The sequence below is a fragment of the Neophocaena asiaeorientalis genome, unplaced genomic scaffold (genome assembly GCF_003031525.2).
Source record: "Neophocaena asiaeorientalis asiaeorientalis breed wild unplaced genomic scaffold, Neophocaena_asiaeorientalis_V1.1 scaffold217, whole genome shotgun sequence".
Classification (NCBI taxonomy): domain Eukaryota; kingdom Metazoa; phylum Chordata; class Mammalia; order Artiodactyla; family Phocoenidae; genus Neophocaena; species Neophocaena asiaeorientalis.
The window spans coordinates 4,673,901-4,696,868 of NW_020172293.1; the positions used below are offsets into that span (position 1 = coordinate 4,673,901).

At 33.9% G+C, this 22,968-nt stretch overlaps 1 protein-coding gene across 1 annotated transcript in view; it reads left to right on the top strand.

Moving 5' to 3' along the window:
* Nucleotides 1–22,968, top strand: part of DNAJC1 (DnaJ heat shock protein family (Hsp40) member C1) — a 196,033-nt gene that overhangs the window by 61,791 nt on the left and 111,274 nt on the right. The window contains exons 2-6 of the mRNA XM_024765554.1: nt 11,072–11,173; nt 11,671–11,717; nt 18,281–18,446; nt 19,345–19,442; nt 20,421–20,514. Coding sequence (XP_024621322.1) covers nt 11,072–11,173; nt 11,671–11,717; nt 18,281–18,446; nt 19,345–19,442; nt 20,421–20,514 — 507 coding nt within the window. The remainder of the gene's footprint in view (nt 1–11,071; nt 11,174–11,670; nt 11,718–18,280; nt 18,447–19,344; nt 19,443–20,420; nt 20,515–22,968) is intronic.

Sequence of the window (22,968 nt, forward strand, 5' to 3'; positions counted from 1 at the left end):
ACATAATGATCAAGGGATCAATCTAAGAAGAAGATATAACAATTATAAATATATATGCACCCAACATAGGAGCACCTCAATATAGAAGGCAATTGCTAACAGCTATAAAAGAGGTAGTCGACAGTGACACACTAATAGTGGGGGACTTTTTTTTTTTTTTTTTTTTTTTTTTTAGCATGTACATTGGTAGAAAGAACTAAAACTCCCTTTCTTCTAAATTTCCTAAATGGGACTCCATTTGATAATTTGGAAGGGAGAAAGCTTAAGCGCTGACATGAGGCTACAGTAACAGAGAAAAAAACGTAAAAAACACAAACACATGGAGACTAAACAATACGTTACTAAATAACCAAGCGATCACTGAAGAAATCAAAGAGGATAAAGATGTTAAAAAAATAAAAAGAAGAAATCAAAGAGGAAATCAAAAAATACCTAGAGACAAACGACAATGAAAACACGACGATCCAAAACCTATGGGATGCAGCAAAAGCAGTTCTAAGAGGGAAGTTTATAGCTATACAAGCCCACCTCAAGAAACAAGAAACATCTCAAATAAACAATCTAACCTTACACCTAAAGGAAACAGAGAAAGAAGAACAAACAAAACCCAAAGTTCGCAGAAGGAAAGAAATCTTACAGATCAGAGCAGAAATAAATGAGGTAGAAACAAAGAAAACAGTAGCAAAGATCAATAAAACTAAAAGCTGGATCTTTGAGAAGATAAACAAAATTCATAAACCGTTAGCCAGACTCATCAAGAAAAAGAGGGAGAGGACTCAAATCAATAAAATTAGAAATGAAAAAGAAGTTACAACAGATACCGCAGAAATACAAAGCATCCTAAGAGACTACTACAAGCAACTCTATGCCAATAGAATGGACAACCTGGAAGAAATGGACAAATTCTTAGAAAGGACAAAGGAGGCAAGGATATACAATGGAGAAATGACAGTCTCTTCAATAAGTGGTGCTGGGAAAACTGGGCATTTACATGTTAAAGAATGAAATTAGAACACTCCTTAACACCATACAAAAAATAAACTCAAAATGGATTTGAGACCTAAATGTAAGACTGAACCCTATAAATCTCTTGGAGGAAAACATAGGCAGAACACTCTATGACATAAATCACAGCAAGATCTCTTTTGATCCACCTCCTACAGTAATGGAAATCAAAACAAAAATAAACAAATGGGACCTAATGAAACTTAAAAGCTTTTGCACAGCAAAGGAAACCAAGAAAGAGAAAAACAAATATATATTAACGCATATATGTGGAATCTAGAAAAATGGTACAGATGAACCGGTTTGCAGGGCAGAAATTGAGACACAGATGTAGAGAACAAATGTATGGGCACTAAGGGGGGAAGCAGTGGGGGGTGCAGGGGGTGGTATGCTGAATTGGGCGATTGGGATTGACATGTATACACTGATGTGTGTAAAATGGGTGAATAATAAGAACCTGCTGTTTAAAAAAATAAATTCAAAAAAAAAGTTTACTTTTGTCAGATTCTGTATAAGGTCTTCTCATTTTTGTTTTGTTAACCTCCTGGCAGACCTAAAGATACGTGGGTCTCAAATTTGCAAAGACACTGTAAATAGAATGAGTTTAAGATTATTGGTAATCCACTGATATAAATCAGGGGTCAACAAACTACACTCCAGGGGCCAAAACCAGGCACTAACTGTTGTTGAAAATAAAATTTCACTGGATCACCACCACACCCATTTGTTTATGTGTCATCTGTGGCTGCTTTCTCACTACAATGGCCGAGCTGAATAATTGCAGCAGAGACTTTTTTGCCTGCAAAGCCTCCAGTATTTACTATCTGGCCCTTTACAGAAAATGTTTGCCAATCCCTGATATAAAGTAAAATAAGAAACCCCTCTTGGATCACCTAAGACAGAATTTTCACTGTTCTTACCTTGCAAAGCTTTTATGAGGATAGATTGGGTTTATTTTGTTCACTACTGTGTCCTCAATGGTGGTGCGTAGTAGGTACTCAATAAATATTGTCAAATCAATAAATAAAAACCATCCAAATTCATTTTACTCCTCAATTCCTTAGTACTCACGGTCTGAAGCACAAATCCAAATAAACTGCAAGTCAGGTTTGGTAAGTGTTAAAATGAAAGAGAAATAGTGACTTTCTAGCCTACATATTATAACAGTTTTCATTTACTCAGCACTACTATGTGCCAGTTGCTATAATAAGCACATTATGTACATATATGTATGTGTGTATATATATTTACATACATGTATATATATTTAGGTGTTGTAACATTATTATTTCCATTTTATAGATGAGAACTTGAAACTTAGAGTAGGTAAATCGTCCAAAATCACATAGCTGGTAAGTGGCTTAGTTATTTTCAAGCCCATCTTCATCCTAAGCATCATAGTAAGCGGAAAGGGGCTAACTCTAATATAATCTAGAATACGAGTAAAATTTCTCAGGGATTTGTCCCACATCTAACATCCTTATCAGATCTGTTCAAAAGTAAATTAGATAAGAATTTGTTCATTTAGATTAATTTATCTACCTCTAGAGGAGTGTTCACTGGGAACAATCCACACATTTTTTTTTTTTTTTTCCCACGGTACGTGGGCCTCTCACTGCTGTGGCCTCTCCCGTTGCGGAGCACAGGCTCCAGACGCGCAGGCTCAGCGGCCATGGCTCACGGGCCCAGCCGCTCCGCGGCATGTGGGATCTTCCCGGACCAGGGTACTAACCCACGTCCCCTGCATCGGCAGGCGGACTCTCAACCACGTCGCCACCAGGGAAGCCCAATCCATACATTTAAAACATCTCTGGGTTGAGCTATATCAGGTTACTACTAATCCTGCTTTTCAGACTCCCAGAGATAGCTGGCTCCATTTTGATGTATATAGCTTAATTTACATTAGAGGATAATCAAGGAGTGGCCATAGGATATGCAGAAAATAGTCGTTAATTCTAGAAGAGGTAGCATGGGAGGTGAGACTAAATTTCTGTCAGGAAATTTCTGCTATGTAGTATCTATGTAACATTTTGGCAGATTACTAAGCCTTAGTTTAAGCCCCCAGTTCCCTCATTAAAATAAAGATAATAATTATACCTATCACCAAGGGTTGTAAAAATCAAGGGAATTAACATATATTGTGGCTAGAATGGTGCCTAGCACATAGCGTGCAATAAAGATAATTCTGCATTGTTTCAATTTTTAAAAATTGAGATAGTCATGAAACGTAAAATTCACCATTTTGAGTGTACAATTCCATGATCTCTAGTGTATTCACAGTGTTGTTCAGCCATCATCTAATTCCAGGACATTTTCAGCACCCTGAAAAGAAGCTCTGTGTGTATTAAGCAGTCACTCCTCATTCCCCTCTCTCCCTAACCCCTGGGAACTACTGATTTGCTTTCAGTATCAATAGATTTGTCCACAAAGGACAAATGGACAGTTAAAGTGGAATCATGAAATACATGGCTTTCTGTGTCTGCTTTTCTCATTTAGCATCGGGTTTTCAAGATTCATTCATGTTGTAGCATATATCAGTACTTCATTCCTTTTATGTCTGAGTAATATTCATTGTATTGATATACCTATACCACATTTTGTTTATCCATTCATCAGTTAGTGGACGTTGGTGTTTCTACTTTTTGGCTATTGTGAATAGTATTGCTGTGGACATTTGCGTACAAGCTTTTGTTTGAACACCAGTTTTCATTCTTTTCAGTAAATACCTAGGAATATAATTAAAAGGTTATATGATAACTCTATGTTTATTTTTTTAAGGAACCACCAAACTTGCACAGTGGCTGCAAAGTTTTAAATTCTGATTAAGTACAATTTGTATATTTTTTCTTTTTCTTTTGTTGCCTGTTCTTTTAATATCATAGCTAAGAATCCATTGTAAAAATCCAAGGTCGTATAGATTTACCTCTGTGTTTTCTTCTAAGAGTCTTATAGTTTTAGCTCTTATTTTTGGGACTTTGATTTATTTCAAGTTAGTTTTTTTATATCATGTGAGAAAAGGGTCCAACTTCTTTCTTTTTTTTTTTTTTGCATGTGGATATCCAGTTATCTCAACATCATTTGTTGAAAAGACTGTTCTTTCTGTATTGAATGATGTTGGCACCCTTGTTGAAAATCAATTTGACCATAGATGAATAGGTTTATTTTTGGATTCTGAATTCTTATATTGAGCTGTATGTCTATCCATATGTCATGACCACACTGTCTTGATGACTATAACTTTGCAGTAAGTTTTGAAATCAGGACATATGAATCTTCCAACTTTGTTTTCAGGGTATTGTAGCTATTCTGGGTCCCTGGCATTTCCCTATGAATTTTAGGATAAGCATGTAAATTTCTGCAAAATGCCAGGTGGGATTTTGATAGGGATTGCATTGACTCTGTGGATCAACTTGCAAATTATTGCCATTTTAATATTGTCTTCCAGTCCATGAACATAGATGCCTCTCCATTTATTAAGACCTTCTTTCATTTCTTTCAGCAGTGTTTTATAGTTCATAGTGTACAAATGTTACACTTCTTTTGTTAAACTTATTCCGAAGTATTTTATTCATTTTGATGCTATTGTCAAGGATTTGTTTTCTTAGTTTCATTTTTGGATTTTTAATTGCTAGTATGTAGAAATACAGCTGATCTTTATATATTGATCTTGTATCCTACAACTTAATTCATTTACTTCTTAGCTCTAATACTAGTTCTGTGATGTTTTAGGATTTACCACGTATAGGATCATGTCATCTGTGAATACAGAGAGTATTAATTCTTCCATTCTAATTTGGATGCCTTTTATTTCTTTTTCTTGACTAATTGCTCAGGCCAGAACAGATATCCCTCTTACTACTGATCTTGGGTAAAAGGTTTCAGACTTCACCATTCAGGTAGGAGGTTACCTGTGGGTTTTTCTTAGATGCCCTTTATCAACTTGAGAAAGTTTCTTTCTAGTCCTAGTTGAGTGTTTTGTTATTAAATGGTGTTGGATATGCTTTTTCTGCATCAGTTGAGATGACTGTGGTTTTTTGTTCTTCATTTAATTAATATGATATATTGATTGGTTTTCATGCACTGAAACACCCTTGCATTCATGGGATAAATCTCACTTGGTCATGGTACGTATTTCTTTTTATATGCAGCTGGATGCAGTTTACTAGAAGTTTGCTGAGGAATTTTTGCATCTGTATTCATAAGGAATATTGATCTATAGTTTTCTTTCTTGAGTTTTTCTGGTTTTGGTATCCTTCCTCCTATATGTTTTGGAAGAGTTTAAAGAGGACTGTGATTTCTTCAAATGTTTGACAGAATTCAGTAGTGAAAGTCATCTAGTTTTGAGGTTTCGGGCTTTTCTGTGTAGGACATTGGATTTTTTTTGTTTTTATTAACTGATCAATCTCTTTACTTGTTATAGGTCTATTCATTTTTTCTGTTTCTTCATGAGTCAGTTTGTGTGTTTCTAGAAATTTGTCTATTTCATCTGGCTCTCCTAATTGGCATACAGTTGTTCACAGTATTCTTAGTGTACTATTTGATTTTTGTTTCTTTTACAGTAGATCTTTATTTTCTTAGTGTTTGCCATGAAGATTACAACTAATGTTAATTTATAGTAATCTAGTTTGAATTAATAGCAAGTTAGTTTCAATCGTATAAAAATTTTGGCTCCTGGGGCTTCCCTGGTGGCGCAGTGGTTGAGGGTCCGCCTGCCGATGCAGGGGACATGGGTTCGTGCCCCAGTCTGGGAAGATCCCACATGCCACGGAGCGGCTGGGCCCATGAACCATGGCCGCTGAGCCTGCGCGTCCGGAGCCTGTGCTCCGCAACGGGAGAGGCCACAACAGTGAGAGGCCCGCATATCGCAAAAAAAAAAATTTGCTCCTGTATAGCTGTGTTCCCCTTCCTTATATAGTTATTGTCACAGATTACATCTTTATACATGTATGCACATAGACATAGATCTATATTATCATTTTATTTGAGACATAGACATTTATTATTTAAGACATTTATTATTATTGTTTTAATAGTTGTCTTTTAAATCATATAAAATATTGGAGTTACTAACTAGAAATACATGAATATTGACTTTTATATTTATCTACATAGTTATCTTTATCAGTGTTCTTTATTTCTTTGTATGAATTGAGTTACTCCCTGTTATTTTTTTTCTTTCAGCCTGAAGGACTCTCTGCAGCACTTTTTGGAGAGCAAGTCTACTAGAAATGAATTCTTATCTTTTGTTTAATTGGAATATCTTAATTTCTCTTTCTTTTTTGAGGAATAGCTTTGCTGGATATAGAATTCTTGCTTAACAGATCTTTTAAAGCACTTTGAACGTGTCATTGCATTAACTTCTGGCCACCATGGCTTCTGATGAGAAATTAGCTGTTAATGTTTTTGAGAATTCCTTGTACATAATGAATCACTCTGCTGTTCTCAGGATTCTCTGTGTCTTTGAACAGTTTGAGTGGAATATTTCTAGGTGTGGATTTCTTTGTGTTTACCCTACTTAGGATTTGTTGAGATTTCTTGGATGTGTATATTCATGTCTTTTATCAAATTTTAGAAGTTTTCAGTCTTTTTTTTTTGCCCTTTTCTCTATTCTCCTTCTTGGACTCTTATTAAATGTATGTTGGTATACTTGGTGGTGTCCCACAGATCTCTTAGGCTCTGTTCATTTTTCTTCATTTTTTTTCTTCTTTTTGCTCCTATTATTGGAAAATCTCAATTGACCTATCTTCAAGTTCATAGCTTTTTTTCTTCTACCTGCTCAAATCTGCTTTTGAGCCCCTCTAGTGATTTTTAAAATTTCAGTTATTGTATTTTTCAAGTCCAGAATTTTTCTTTAGTTCCTTTAAAAATTTTACGTCTCTGTTGATATTCTCAAATTGGTGAGACATCATTCTTGTTCTTTCTATTAGTTCTTTGTACATGCTCTTGAGCATATTTAAAACAGTTGATCTAAAGGCTTTCTCCAGTAAATCCAGTGTCTGGTCTTCATCAGGGACAATTTCTGTTAATTCCTTTTTTCTGTGTGTGTGGGCCATACTTCCTTGTTTCTTTGCATACTTCATAATTTTTAATGAGTACTGGACATTTTGAATATGTAATGTGGTAATTAGATTATTTTACCTCATCAGGGGTTTTTTTGTTTTTTGCTGCCTGTGGTTGGTGTTGTTTGTTTGTCTAGTGATTTTTCTGAACTAATTTTGTAAAGTGTATATTCTTTGCCATGTGTGGCCACTGACATCTGTTTGATTAGCTTAGGGGTCAGCTAATGATTCAGCAGAGATTTCCTTAAAGGTTTGGGACCAGAAACAAACAAACAAAAAAAACCTCAAAATCTTTGGCAGTGGGTCCTGTGGATATGTTGGGGCATGCTTCCAACACTCAGCTAGGCAGTTTACAACTCACCCTTAGACTTCACCTGCTGCTTGTATACAGCCTAAAGCTCAGCCAGAAATGAGAATTTAGGGCCGTCTCAGGTGTTTTTGAGCAGCTACTCTGCCTTGGGCACACACGTGTGGGTCTTCTGGTGGAAGCATTTCAAATCCCATATTCCCCAAAGCGTCTCACTTCCCAGTTTTTCCTCCCAAGCTTTTTGTTGTGTCTATTGTTTACCCCAGCTGCCATCCCTTGCCTCATTTGGCACGTGCTGATAAATTTGCCATTAAATGTTTTTGACAAATGTCCTGAACAGTTGCCTCTCTGCACTGGGAGAGATCTGAGCTTAGTAAAATAAAGGTAAGCCCTTTACACAGTCTGTCAGGGAACCAAAAGACAGGCCAGAACAAGCAGCCACAGTTCTTGGAGGACAGAAAAGTCCACTTTGCTTACTCTAACACTAGGACCCCACACCAGTAACTCAGATTGGCATCTTCAGGACCCTTACTGCAAATTAGCTACCTTTTGCTTGACTAAGTGTTTGACTGATTGCTGGAATCCTTTGACTAGTTTGAAGAGTTCAGATTAAGTTGATTCTGACAGGTTTTGCCAGGTTATTTGCTGTTTCTCTTCAGGGACAGGCCCTTGGAGTTCCCTACTCTGCCACTTTCATTGATGTCTCATCACATTTTTTTCAATTTTGACAAACATATTATTTTCATAGGTTGTTGTTGTGGCTTTTTGAGTTTTTTTTTAATAAACAATGACCAGGGACTTCCCTGGTGGTCCAGTGGTTAAGACTCTGCACTTCCAATGCAGGGGGCACGGGTTTGATCCCTGGTCAGGGAACTAAGATCCCACATGCTGTGTGGCACAGCCCGCCACCAAAAAAAAAAAAAAAACCAAAAAGAATGACCATGTATCTCTTCTTTACAGAGGTCATCCAAGTATTATGGTAATTCATGTCCAGCTTGCCAAAAAACCATATCACATTTAGAAGGAAAAGAATTCTGGCAGTTGAACCCTGTAGATCTCCTGATGTCAACAGTGTTAAAGATGGCCAGTTCACCCATAGTCCTATCAAAAATTTTTCTCTGAAAGCCAGAGAGATAAAACGTCTAATTTACTGTGTATGTGAGATGAATGTTCTAACAGTCAGGTCTCTAGTAGAAATACGATGTAAAATGTGCCGTAAAAGCCAACATATATCAGGATCTTTACCATTAAAACTGCAGTTGACCATATTCCATTGTACTTATGGGGATGGTTTCCACATAGTTTATCAGCTCAGTAGGATTGTAGCAGTTGTTCTCACTGCCTTCCCAAAAGCTTTAGCCCTTGTGAAGTGGCTCAGATGAAATCTACTAACTGAATCTAAAGAATCAACATAGAGAGCTATGATTCTGATGCAATATTTTCTGGGTTTGAATTCTGTTTTCCTCTATTTGCCAGTAGTATGAACTTGAGCAAATTACTTCTTTTTGCCTCACTTACCTCATCAGTAAAATGGGCCTGCTAACAACTATACTTATCTTATAGCTTTGTTATGAGGATAAAATAAGTTAAGATTCATTAAGTAATTAACTAAAATTTAATACATACATAAGCTAGTTTGAGGTGCAACTTGTCTAGAGCATGTCTTTTAGATAGGAAGACCTCTGAGTTTTTCAGTTCTGTCCACTTAGCATGAAACTAATAAGTTCTTTCCACTTATTAGTAAAATAAACCTACTGGGCAGATTCTCAAGAGGAAAATAGGCAGTATTTCTGTGTAGCCTGAGAGGCCCATTTCTAAGTCAGGAGAGAACTGTCTGTATCTACAGCTGGATGCAAAACAAAAACATCAAGTTGGAGAACAGCATCGTATCGTGTGATGGTTTGGGGGACAAGGAGGATGGACCAAGATAGTGGGATATAAAGCTAAAAAGACTGGAAAAGACAGATGATGAAGGTTCTTGGGCATTACTGAAGGGTTTGAAATAGGAGAGGCATCTGGCCACATTCACCCTTACGGTATATACTGCAGCAGAAAAATGGAGGATTGGGGTCAGCTTGCCAAGACTGGAAGGAGGGAAATGTCTTAGGTGACTGTTATGTAAGTCATAGATGTTCCATAATGAGCATGTATTAATTTTGTAACATAAGCAAATACATACACTCTTATTTTGTAAGAAATCTACTTTTGGTATTTCTCTGTGATATAGTCCCAATTTTAAAAAATCTAAAATTAAAGTCCCAATTAGGGAATGAGAATTCATTTGACACTTGACCTCTTTGCTCAACAAAATCTCCATCACAGAGTTTCAGTAAATAATCATCCTTTTCTGCTACATGCTACCTATCATTTAAGTATAAGGAACACATCAATTCCATTGAGCAAATGAGAATGGAAATTATAACCATATTACCTGCGAAACTTACTCTACTAATTTTATAGCTCCTCAGCCCTCCACAAGTCAGAAAAATATTCACACCTAAGTTGAAACTTTAAAGTAGAGTGATTGCCTGGAGCAATAAGCCCCAGAAAATTGGTAATGAAAGTATTGGTTTATAAAAGAGAGCTTGACAGACTAATTGTAGTCTCACTTTGCCTCTTTCCACCTCTGTTTCTTTAACAGCTATTTAGTCCCAGGTACACAGACTTTTGTTAAGTTTTGTTTTTTTAGTCATTTGAACTTTTTAGTACATCAGTTTTAGGAATTAATTGAACAAATACTCAGCTAAAAAACAAGATAAAATTTAATAAGCAACTTTATCCTCATTTTGCCCCACTATGAATGTTAGTTTTTGCAATAACTTTTAAATTTAGTGGAGATCAAGTTTTATACCCAACTTAACAGTGTGTTCTTTGTTATTGTCATGTATTTTTTACTGGCCATGTAAAATGATGTTCTCTGAGTTTACACGTACACACGAGATTACATAAAATTCAACTTTAATATCCACTTAGTCCAAAGTACTTTTCCTCAACTATTGTGACCTTTTAAAATATATTTAAACTATGTTAGTAATACATAAATAGTGGGCAAATTTATTTCTGCAAATCAGACTATGGAAACTGGACAGCATTGAAAATAACCTATAAAGTACTAACAAAAAAAGTTAAGGACAATATACATAACTATTTCTAATTATAATTATTTTGGGTAAATGCAAAGTTAACTGCCTTCAAATAGGCATACTTTTTGACATGTGAAATTGAGCTTCCATAGGTTGTTGCTTCATGGTAAATTCAATATAAATAGCAATGAAGCAACCACATATGGTAAGCCTGGGCTTCAGACATTGGCTTTAGGATTCTCAGATAAATAAAGACCTTCCTTGAAGGCACACGGATGTATTAATTTTTAATTTGTTTCTTTTTGATCTCTTAATTACTGAAAAAGATTTATTGGTTAATTTTAGGAAGGCAAGTGTTTGAAAAGTTTTGCCAAATACTGTCTTCTTTAAATGAATGTATGGTAATGAAAAGTTAAGAGGAGAGCCAAATTAGATTGAATAATTGTTCAGTCATGTGGGTCAGGCTAGTTGCATAGCCTGGTTGTTAGACTGATTGCTCAAATTACATTGCCTGGGGTCCTGCACTTGGTTGGCTGTCTTCTCAGATCTTAACAAGGTTCTGGGAATTTCTTTTACTGACAAAGTTTGCTTTGTGTTTTTCCCCTCCCCCCCCCCAGGATGCTTCATCTGCAGACATTAGAAAAGCATATCGTAAGCTTTCACTAAGTTTGCATCCAGACAAGAATAAAGATGAAAATGCAGAAACTCAGTTTAGACAAGTAAGTGAAATATGCTGTTATTGTATATGTATTTTTGTGATAATTTATAAATAAATGTTTATGGTAGAAACAGTAACCGACACGTAGAATATTTCCATTTAAAATGAGATTGTAGTTTAGAAATATAATGTATACGTATTTATTCAGTTTTTTACAAAATTTGCTTTTTCCAACATTTTTTTATATTAGAATCACTAAATTTTGGGGAGGGGTCATAATTGTCATAATTTTCTTGTCTAAATTACAGTTTTTGCTTTTAAAAATCACATGTTAAGATAATTATTAGTTTTGCGTCTTTCAAAAAGATTTTGGTATCAAGCCTTTTTTAACCTCTTAAGGTGCTACCAAAACCGTAAAATGTTAATTATAATTAAGATTTTATCTGTTCATTGTATATATGAGTGCATGGGGTTTTTGCATGTGAATTATAGTGTGTTTGTCTCCCTAAGTGATTTCCTATAGTTGAGATTATTTTTAAAGTAATGCTTTTGTTTTAGTTGGTGGCCATTTATGAAGTTTTAAAGGATCATGAACGAAGGCAGAGGTGAGTGTTCATCTGCTTTTGAATTAAGATGTTATACTTTGATGTCTCAGTTTATAAAGGAGAGAATTGTCTCGTTAAACATTTTATTATGTTAGTATTTTATTTTTGTTCCTTTCAAGATGTGCATTGTTTTTAAAATGTATGTTTATAGGAGAGTTAATTTCTATTGAAAATATTCACTAGGTTAATTCAGTACTTATAGACTTCAGGATCATGGCTTCATTAGCTAATATTTTTAATGTGAGTATCTATGCTCTGGGAAATAAAATTCTACTTGACTTCAAACAAATGCCTATTCATTTTTGATATATCAGTAATTGCTCCTATCTGCGCTTGGGGGGGCTTTTTTCCCCCCTCTATTTCTTAAATGTTTTGCAATTAGGTGATTAGTGATATTCAAGTTATTACCATTTCTTGGTGTTTCCTCATCCTCAAAATAATAAACCCAATTTGTGAGTGAGAGGACAGACTTGTATAAATCTGTAGAAGATAGGAGTAGAAGGAAAATATTTGCTTCTTTCTCCTATTTCTTTTGCCTCCATCCCTTCCCTTCCTCTGCTCCAGTGATTTTGTGTTTAGGGTCGAACGTCAGAGAAGAGGCAGCCACCTCACTTTGAGACTTCTCTGGGCCTCTTTCAGCAGAGTAGTAATGTATTTATACAGTGGTTTATATGCTAGTGACTTAAGAGGAAATTGCAGAGAGACCCCCTTCCTCTGCTCTTCCGAACGTGTGGAAGGTAGACACTACTGTGACAGGTTTCAGAGTTTTTTTAAGTCAGACCCACGGTAAGAAATATATTTTGCATCATGCCTCAGGACACACACACACACACACACACACACACACACAACTGAAACAAAAATTTGACAAAACACTTATTGTGTGTGAAACAGACTGATGTTTTCTATTCTAGGCTAGTCTAGACCAGTCTTCTTTCTTTTTAAAAACAATGCTGATTGTGGTCCACTAAGTTGGTTTCAGGAGATATTAGTGAGCTACAATCTGTAGTTTGAAAACAGTGCTTTACAGTAAGAGTACCTTTAAAGAAAAAAGTAGGTATTTGAGATTTTAGGCTAACGCCAGCCTAAATATCTGTATCTCTCTATGGAGGCTAATATATCTTAAAGACAATCCAAAAAAGTATGCAATGTGACCTTCTGAATCTTTCTTCAAATGTATTACCTGGAATTATTCTGTATCCTACAATGTCAGCTGCCACTCTTGGTTCTCATCTTAACTCTTTAATTTGAATACCTCAGTTTGTCAGATTGCAAAGCAAGGACTCAGTATATTCTCTTGAAGAGTTCTTTGCTTTATAATAAGGGGCTGGCATTGGTCCAGATACCATAGCAGACATTCCTCTGGTTTGAGATAATCCATAGTGTTGAAAGAGTCCTACCAGTGTGTTGAAAGAAGTGTTGGTCATTCTGTGCATATTTTCTAGTTGGTTTCTCTCACTGAGCCCCTAGTTTTGTTTCACACATCAAGAACGTGTCTGTAAAGATAGCTTTATTTAGTCTCTCTACATCTTTGGCATCAGATTTTGCCTTTTTGTTTGTTGTTATTTTAAAAGTCAGTAAACTTTGTAACAATTTCTTCCAATTACCGAAATTATTTATATCTTTTCAGAACAAATCACTTCTCATGTAAAAATTGTTTCTTCATTAACATAGACTCACCTAACATTTTCTTTTTACGATTAGTTTCCCTTGCATTTATTGTAGAGTGTTAGTAGAAAAAAATGGATCTGACAGTTACACAAACAGCTGTAGTATTTATACCCCTTGAGGCACAAGTAACTTTGGTAACTGGTTTTCCTTGAGGCAAAAGTCTTAGCTAATCAAGCTGAGAATCATTCCTCTAAAGCTTGCGCCTGAGGCCGGGTGACCTATGAGTATTTAAACATATAGGAGAAATGCACCTCTACAGACAATTATCTAATGTTTATAATTCCTTTAGAAAAAAAAAAACCCATAGTTTTATCTTCTGAAAGAAGATTGTCTTATACTGATATTTAAAAATGCTCTTTGGTATCACAATTATTTATTATAAATATTCATTAAATAAGTAATGTGTAACCTTCCAGGAATTTGGAAAATTGTCATAGACATTTTAATCTATTTATTTTCCTTACAAATAATTGTATTTTCACTGAAATCAGGTGCATTTTTAAAATTTTGGTAGAAAAGAGAATTGCATTGAAATAGATAAAATAACAAACTGGGTAACCTTTTTTTTTTTTTTTTTAAGGAATAGGCAAATTTTATTTTTTTAAACAGCCTTATTTAGGTATAATTTGCATACCATAAAAGTTACCTATTTTAAGTGTACAATTCCATGATTTTTAGTAAAAATACCTATTTTAAGTGTACAATTCCATGATTTTTAGTAAAGTTACAGAGTCATGCAGTCCACAACCAGTGTTAGACCATTTCTGTCAGAACATTCCCTCAAGTCCATTTGCAGGCATTTCCCATTCTGATCCCAGCCCCAGGCAATCACTGATCTCCTTTATGTGTCTATAAATGTGTTTTTTTCTGGACACTTCATATTAATGAAATCATCTAATATGTAGTCTTTTGCATCTGACTTCTTTCTATTATCAAAATGTTTTTGAGGTACATCCATGTTGTAGCATATACCAGTAGTTCATTCTTTTTTATTGCTGAATAGTATTCCACATTCCACTTTTGTTTATCCATTCACCAACTGATAGACATTGAGGTCGTCTCCACTTGTTGGCTATGGTGAACAACGCTGCTGTGAATTATCACACACGAGTCTGTGTGAATGGATATTTTTCATTTCTCTTGGGTAGATTCCTAGAAGTATAATTGTGAATAAACTTTTAAGCTTTTTTTTCCTCCCAAAGGCATAGACTATAGCATGAAAAAAGTTTTCCTGGTTCTTGTAAGGGAGATTAATATAGAAGTCTTCTGAACTCCTTAGGTAACTTGCTTATTTTAGGAAATAGCAGCTCAGCTCTGTTCTGACATAAATTTCTATCCAAGTGCCCTGAGTGTTAGCTGGAATAAAGTACTGAGTAGATCCTAATCACTACCTATATACACTAGATTGTGCTTTAGTAATATTAGTATATTTACTTTTGTTTGAAATCATTTTAAAATTTTACCAGTATTCTTTTGCTAACCCTCTTGTGCCACTTAAAATTTTTGTGTCTATTTTATGGTACTATATTTGTAAAAGTTCAGTGTATTTTTTTAGTTTACTAAGTAAAGTCACATTTTATGTACAAATCCAATGGAAAGTATAGTTTTCTCAGCTTTAATCTGTGAAACTTTTACAAATCCATTACCTCCTTATTGTAAATTTGATTACAGGTGTGTTTGAATAAAAATAAACATTAACCTGAGAATAAGAAATCTATCTTAGTACCTTCCCTAATTAGGAGATATTATAAGACACATAATATATACAATATATAAAGTGCTATGTACCACAGTTTTGGGCACATATGTACATTTTATAAAGGAGAGTAAGATCAATTAATTTAAGCTGTTTCCTGTTTATGATCTTTGTACAATTAATTTTTATTCTTAAGTTTCAGTATGTGACCTAAGTAGATGTTGTTACTCTTTTAAGCTAAAAATTCTAACTTTTTACAATGGGAGATTCACAATTTAGGCCAATGCTAGAATTATTTCAATATTCATTTTCATAATATACATGTTTTCTATTTTAATTTCATAGTTACTATTTTATTCTTCAAAGCATGCTAATAATATTTTTAATTTACATACTTTTTTTTCTTCTGGTAATTTAAACATTTTTAGATTTACTTTCCAATGTTTGTATTAAGCTAAATATATTTGATGAATTGCAGACTATAGAATGGAACTCACATAATTATGTAACCATTATTATGTTCATCATGGGCATTTTAAGAAAATCAAATGATGTAAACATGTATTAGGCCATATGTAGAATTGATGAATGTTTTAATTTCTAATTAATAGCTCCATATGATTTTTTACATTAGTGATATTTTTATCATAGAAATTTACTTTTGTATTTTCTTGTAATATTCATACATGTGTACATTCTTAATCTGATTTTAACAAATTGTTAAGAGCAGTTTGTATGAGCTTAATTATTTTAACAGTGTTATGTGTTAAATATAGAAAAGGCATAACAGTGATGTTTTAAATTTTATATGTTGTCAACACAACATTTTTTTCTTAAATAACTTATGAATATAATGTCTGTGTATATTTTAAGAAATATCTTTATTTTTTCAGTGTTTCAGGAAAGCAGTGATTTATCTTTTAACAGCATATATTCTAAAAAGTGAACTATAATAGAAGCTATCTTCCCTTAAAATGGCCAGTCGTGTGAGCCATAATGTTCATTGATAGTAAAATCAATAGAGCATTGATTCTAAGCTTAATCCTTGGAGACTGTTGTTTAGAGTGGCAGACGTAGCCTAGTAAATATCTAGTTTTGTTTAATGTGTTCAGTGCATAAGGTTTTTCTATCTTGAATTTAGCTGTGCACTAACAATTTATATGTGGGGTAGAAAATAGTAGCTATTAACAGACACATAGCATTTCAAAGATGATGGTGATAAAATATTTGATACGAGATTCGCAGCTATGAGCTCAGCTGGGTTTTCTTCCAGTACAGTTTAGATCTAAAACAAATTTAACACTTAGCAATGCTCTTAGGGAATTGTCGCCACTTTCTTAGATGTTCTTTATTAATAGCCACACTTTTTACTTGAAGTTATTTCATGGGAGAGATGAGCTGAAAATAATTATTTTTATATTCTGCCTTTTTTCCTCAACAAATCTGAAGTAGAATGTAGATTCAGAATAAATTCAGGACTTCATTCATTGGACTTCATTCAGATGTTGTAATCTTGCATTATACCACTTGAAACCTTTTTGCCAATCCATTTCTAATCTAAAATGAGTCAGTTTTTACAGAAATAGATTTAAAGATAAATTTTTTGGACAGGAATGATAACTTTTGATGAAATCGTGTTATTATGTCTTGATATTAGTGTTCAGGAATTGCTATGTAAATATTGAAAAGGAATATTTAACATTAAACTTCGGCCCAGCTACTACACAACCATATTTTAATTAGCAGATTCTTGTATACTACACAATTTGCCTGCCTTTAAGAGTTTAGTACCACTAATGTCCTTTGCTTTGAACATTGGTTATTCTGATCTGCCATTATTATTAATAATCTAAGTTGATCCTAAAAGTCACGTTTTCTGGATAGCCTGATAAAATATATTTTGAATTTATAACCAATATTTTTTTGTACCGAAAAAAGAAGTTGCCTGTAATAAATCCTCTGCTTTATTTTTTTAAGCATATCTCCAAGGTATCAATTTAATAACTATCAAAGTAGCTACTGCAGTTGTTGCATTTAAATTGATTTACATGTCAAGACTGGCAGTTTAGCAGCTGCGCTATTATTCCTAGATCGGTCAATTTACTTGAGAAAAACCTACTACTGAGTTCTACTGACCTGCCTGACAATATAGGCCCTATTTCTATTCCTGTAATTAGGCCTGCGACTAACTCAGAATATTTTTAATTAAAATATTTTGGTCAATGTGTTGCACCAAATTAGGCCTTTCAGTGAAGATTTAATTCTGGAAATAGTGTGATTAGAATATTTAATGAGTTGTGTTGAACTAAGATTAACAGGTTGTGTGTTTTGAACATTGTTTGTGTGTGACCATTTTGAGTTTTACAATCATAAATGTTATTCCTGATTTTTAACCTTAAAAATATATGCCTCAATGACTGTCTGACGGGTAAATTTAAATTCGGTTGAAATTTCCTTCTAAAGAAAGCAGATTTAAAATGCATCACTAGGAAAGCTGTTATTTGTTATGTTCTTTCCTTTCAGCAAAGCCAAAAAATGAGGAAATTGCCACTTAAATGTTTACAAATAAACAGTTTTATCGAGAAATTGGTTGTTTCCACATCTCCTAATTTGGGAATTTTTTATTCTCTAAAGGAATGTGACCAACATAAAATTAAAAAGTGCTCATTTTATAGGCTCTTTATGTCATTAAGAAGCTTTGATAAAATGATAAATATTTCAATCTTGAACCCTTGTAAAGGGGTGGAAATAAAAGCACTGACTAGAAAATTTATCCTGATTTTGATTCCATTAATATATAATTCATGGTAGCAAACAGAGCTCTTATCTTGATTTTCTCCCATTGAGAGCCTTCCTCTTGTTGCTGACTTTCATGGCGGGGCCCCTCTGCAGCCTGCAGTGGAGAGGTGGACTCTGGCTCCTTCAGCCTAGCTGCCATTACAGGAGTCACATCACTGGGGTTTAAACACACAGGGTCTGGGATCCACAGCAGATCACTGTGTGCCTTTTTGAAGGCTGTCTGTGATTGGATACAATGTTTTGATTTATAGGCCATTGTAATGCTGATAATCTATATAAATGTTATCCCTTCTGGAGAAATTCTTTTCTCTTTCCTCTTTTTACATATAAGTACAAATAAAGTTTTTTGTTTTTATTTTAAACTCCCTATGAAAAACTGTTATATTTGCTGCTGTAGGTATGATGATATTCTGATCAATGGACTTCCAGATTGGCGACAGCCTGTATTCTACTACAGGCGGGTGAGAAAAATGAGCAATGCTGAGCTGGCATTACTTTTGTTCATAATTCTCACAGTGGGTCATTATGCTGTGGTTTGGTCAATCTACCTGGAAAAACAAATGGTAAGTACTGGTAATAAATCAAATGATCTAGCCTCCTTAATTTTATATGGAATTTCAGACATTTATTTTTTCAACTGATAAAAATTTCAACTTTTTTGTATATACTCCTTATTCTAATATTTTTTGTACTCAGCATTTAGTATTTGATATGTTTCTATTTCAAGAATCCGTGACATGAGAAGAAAATGTTTCTTTTTAAAAATGTGGCATTTGAGTTTGTTACAAAATTTTTGAAGGCTCAAATATCTAGCTGAAAATTAGAAGGTAGAGCTATGTTTTCTTAATTGTCACCTTCCAGATATACATATTTTTTATGTAAAATGATTTTAGAAATTTTTGTGTCGCAGGCCCTTATATAAAGAATGATTATTTTAAAAGCTTTTAACTCAGTAAAACTTGAAATGAGTATAAGTTTATAATTTCAGAGATCAGTTAGTTAAAAAATATTACATTTTTCTTAGCCTAATATAATACATAGTTATAATAAACTATAATAATACATAGTTTATTCTGCTATGGGCTTTTATTTATATGCTAAAGATAAACATATTTATCAGTATTCATGAATTAGCATCTGTTTACTCATTCTTTTTGAAGTGACATTATTAAAGTTGGATGAATGAGAAGAAGTAAGTTGAATGCCTTCTCTTCTTAGAAAACTTTGATTGCTATGGAGATACACATGACTGACAGTGCTGAACTTCATGTGTGTTTAAGGACTGGTTACCATGGCAACAGTTATTGTTAAAGATTGATGATTTTACTTAATCATGTTGGACCCTACATACATTTGCATAAATGTTCTTCTATAATGTTTACCCTTCACAGAAGACTCTTGATAACATTTGAAGAGTACATGTTAATGATAACCTGTAACCATAATTTTTTCCACATTAAGGATGAACTGCTTAATAGAAAAAAGAGAGAAAAGAAAAAAAAGACAGGCGGCAAGACTGTGGATGTATCAAAACTTGGTGCTTCAGAAAAAAATGAAAGGTGGGAGCATATAAAAACATTTTATAATTCAAAATTGTTTTAAAATATGTCTTTAATGTGATTCAACTTCATATGTATATCCATTTCAGATATGCTAACATTTACATCTGTATTCAGTTTATAGAAGACTAATACTGTGCCATAGTTTATGAAACACATTCTAATCTTAAGCAAAAGTTCTACAGGTTTTTCCCTTTGTAAAGTGTTCATATATATTTACATAATTAAACCCCTGAATTCTTGTTATTTGAAAATTTTATACTGAACTTTAGAAACAAAGTATTACTAGGAAAGTCTATCACTGTAGTGTTTAGCTCAGGAGTGACAGTATGTAGAGAGACAGTGATATGCAGCACACTCAAAGAGATACTACCATTTCTTCTATTGATTCATAGGAAGAAATAAAGGGTTTAAATAGTTCACACAGCAGGGCAGGAACTGGATCAATGTGAGATGGAGATCAGAGACTATTCTGCCTGTCTTCTGTTCTGATGACATCAGTGAGTAATGCTTCAGTGAACTGCAAATGACATTAATTTTTATGTATTGGTTTGTTTATGCTACAGTCTTCATATCTGCTTGTCAGCACTTGGGGACACTCTGATGATGTTTAGTCTTTTACCGCTGAAGTAATCATAAGGTTTAAGAATTCATTTTGTCAAACTGATGAAAAGTCCAGGTTAGAAACAGGGCTTTTGTTTCTTTATCTTTATAACTTGATTACAAGTCCCCTTCCCCAAAATCTTAGCCTAGATTCTCTTACTTATTATACATAATTGCATTTGTTGCACTAATATATTTTATGATAGAATACTTCAGATTAAGTGATAACTGTCATAAATATTTCATTGAAAAACTTCTTCCTTTGTTGAAATAGCCATTCAAAACAGAATTCATGATTATTATAAAAATATTTTTGTCTGTCAACTTTCTTTCTATATTTTGCTTCTTTATTTTTGCTTTTTGTTTTCCCTTTAGATTACTGGTGAAACCACAATGGCATGATTTGCTCCCCTGCAAGCTGGGAATTTGGTTTTGCCTTACACTAAAAGCATTGCCTCATCTAATCCAGGTAAAATGTACCTCTTTCTTATAATATTAGATGCTTTCACTTTAATTATTCATGAAATAATTTATGCCTGCTATCTGAATGCTGAATATACAGTAGATGCTTCCTAATGCTGATTGAATGAATAGTATAAGTATAAACGTAATTTAGAATAGTTCTAAAATTTATTTAGGTATCTATTCCTATAACTTTCTCTTTTTTTTTCCCTATAACTATCTCTTACACTGCTTTTATAACACCTTAGAATTCCAAGACACTAAAAAAAAGGAAAAAGCAATACTATTTTTTTTAACATCTTTATTGGAGTATAATTGCTTTACAATGTTGTGTTAGTTTCTGCTGTATAGCAAAGTGAATCAGCTATATGTATACATATATCCCCATATCCCCTCCCTCTTGCATCTCTCACCCTCCCTATCGCACCCCTCTAGGTGGTCACAAAGCATCGAGCTGATCTCCCCGTGGGATGCAGCTGCTTCCCACTAGTTATCTATTTTACATTTCGTAGTGTATATATGTCAGTGCTACTCTCTCACTTCGTCCCAGCTTACCCTTCCGCCTCCCCGTGTCCTCAAGTCCATTCTGTACGTCTGCATGTTTATTCCTGTCCTGTCCCTAGGTTCATTAGAACCTTTTTTTTTTTTAGATTCCATATATATGTGTTAGCATATGGTATTTGTTTTTCTCTTTCTGACTTACTTCACTCTGTATGAGAGACTCTAGATCCATCCACCTCACTACAAATAACTCAATTTCATTTCTCTTTATGGCTGAGTAATATTCCATTGTATATATGTGTCACATCTTCTTTCTGATAAATTGTTATTTTTTTTATGGTTTTCAGTTTTATAATTTTTACTTCTTCTTTTTTTTTTTGTGGTACATGGGCCTCTCACTGTTGTGGCCCCTCCCGTTGCGGAGCACAGGCTCCAGACGCGCAGGCTCAGTGGCCTTGGCTCACGGGCCTAGCCGCTCCGTGGCATGTGGTATCTTCCCGGACCGGGGCATGAGCCCGTGTCCCCTGCATCGGCAGGCGGACTCTCAACCACTGCGCCACCAGGGAAGCCCGACTTCATTTTTTTTAACATCTTTATTGGAGTATAATTGCTTTCCAATGGTGTGTTAGTTTCTGCTTTATAACAGAGTGAATCAGCTATACATATACACATATCCTCATATCTCCTCCCTCTTGTGTCTCCCTCCCACCCCCCCCATCCCACCCCTCTAGGTGGTCACAAAGCACCGAGCTGATCTCCCTGTGCTACGTGGCTGCAGCAATACTATCTTTAGGACAGATATAAAAGCAATAAAAATTTAATCATTTAAGGCATATCCAGTAAAAAAGAACAAAGCTCAAATAGTTTGTCACCATATTTTAATAGCATTTAAGTACATAGTGTGAAAAAAAAACACTTTACGTAAGCATTGGTATAATTAAGCAAAAATATATATAGCTTTCCATTTTATTTGCAACTTTAAGAGCAGTCAAGATATTTTGTCTTAAACTGGTGATCAAAGTTTCTGTTGCTAGTCAGTCTTCCTCAAACAATGGAATGTACATATCATATTGATACGGCAATTTCTTATTTTTTTATATTTAGCATACCAACACATATTCTATTATTTCTTTGCTAATTGTAATTGTTGCATCTGGTTAGAAAATTTCCAACACATAAACAGAATATTTGAAAGAATATATAATTGTTTTGGTGTACAAATTTTGAGATTCTTTGAAGTTGTAATTTTGGAGGAAATGTCTCATTTCAGAAAATACAAAGAGCAAGAGAGACAGATAATTTGTTTAATTCTACTCACTTTTTTTCATGAAACAGCTGTTTTTCCTAATTGTTTAAGGAAGTGAATGACTCCAACTTCTGTACTTTATTCCTCTTTTTCCTCTAATAATGAAAATTTTATATTTGAAGGGAAAATGAACTAAAAATTACTAGTGTGTTTCTTTCTAGCCTTTGAGAAATTATTTACCAGTTCTTTTGTCAAAATTGTTTATCTTAGTAGTTATTGCTTACAGAATCATATATTTTGTTTATAGTTAATAGAGACAATTGAAGTATTTTGGTAATTTAAAAGCTTTTGTTTTTAAGTTGTTTATTTGAAGTTTTATGTTGTTTATTTGAATAAAAATCCACGATCCTCATATGCTATGTATGTAAGAGTTAATAAGAGAGAGGGGAAAGTATATTTATCATACTGGTATATTAGAAGATGTGACAGAAAAATATTTTAGGACATGATTTCTTATATTTTTTAAAGAATGATTATTTTTTGCCGGCTTTAGAATCTGTGCAGTAGGCAAACCAGAATGTAGATGAATTTAAAAGTGTAGTCATGAGGCAGTGTAAATAAAATATCACATAAAATGTCAGTCTGAAACACTTCTTTGTAATTTTAATCTAAGTCATTTGAAACAAAGTTTAGTTGGTAAAATTAACATATTTC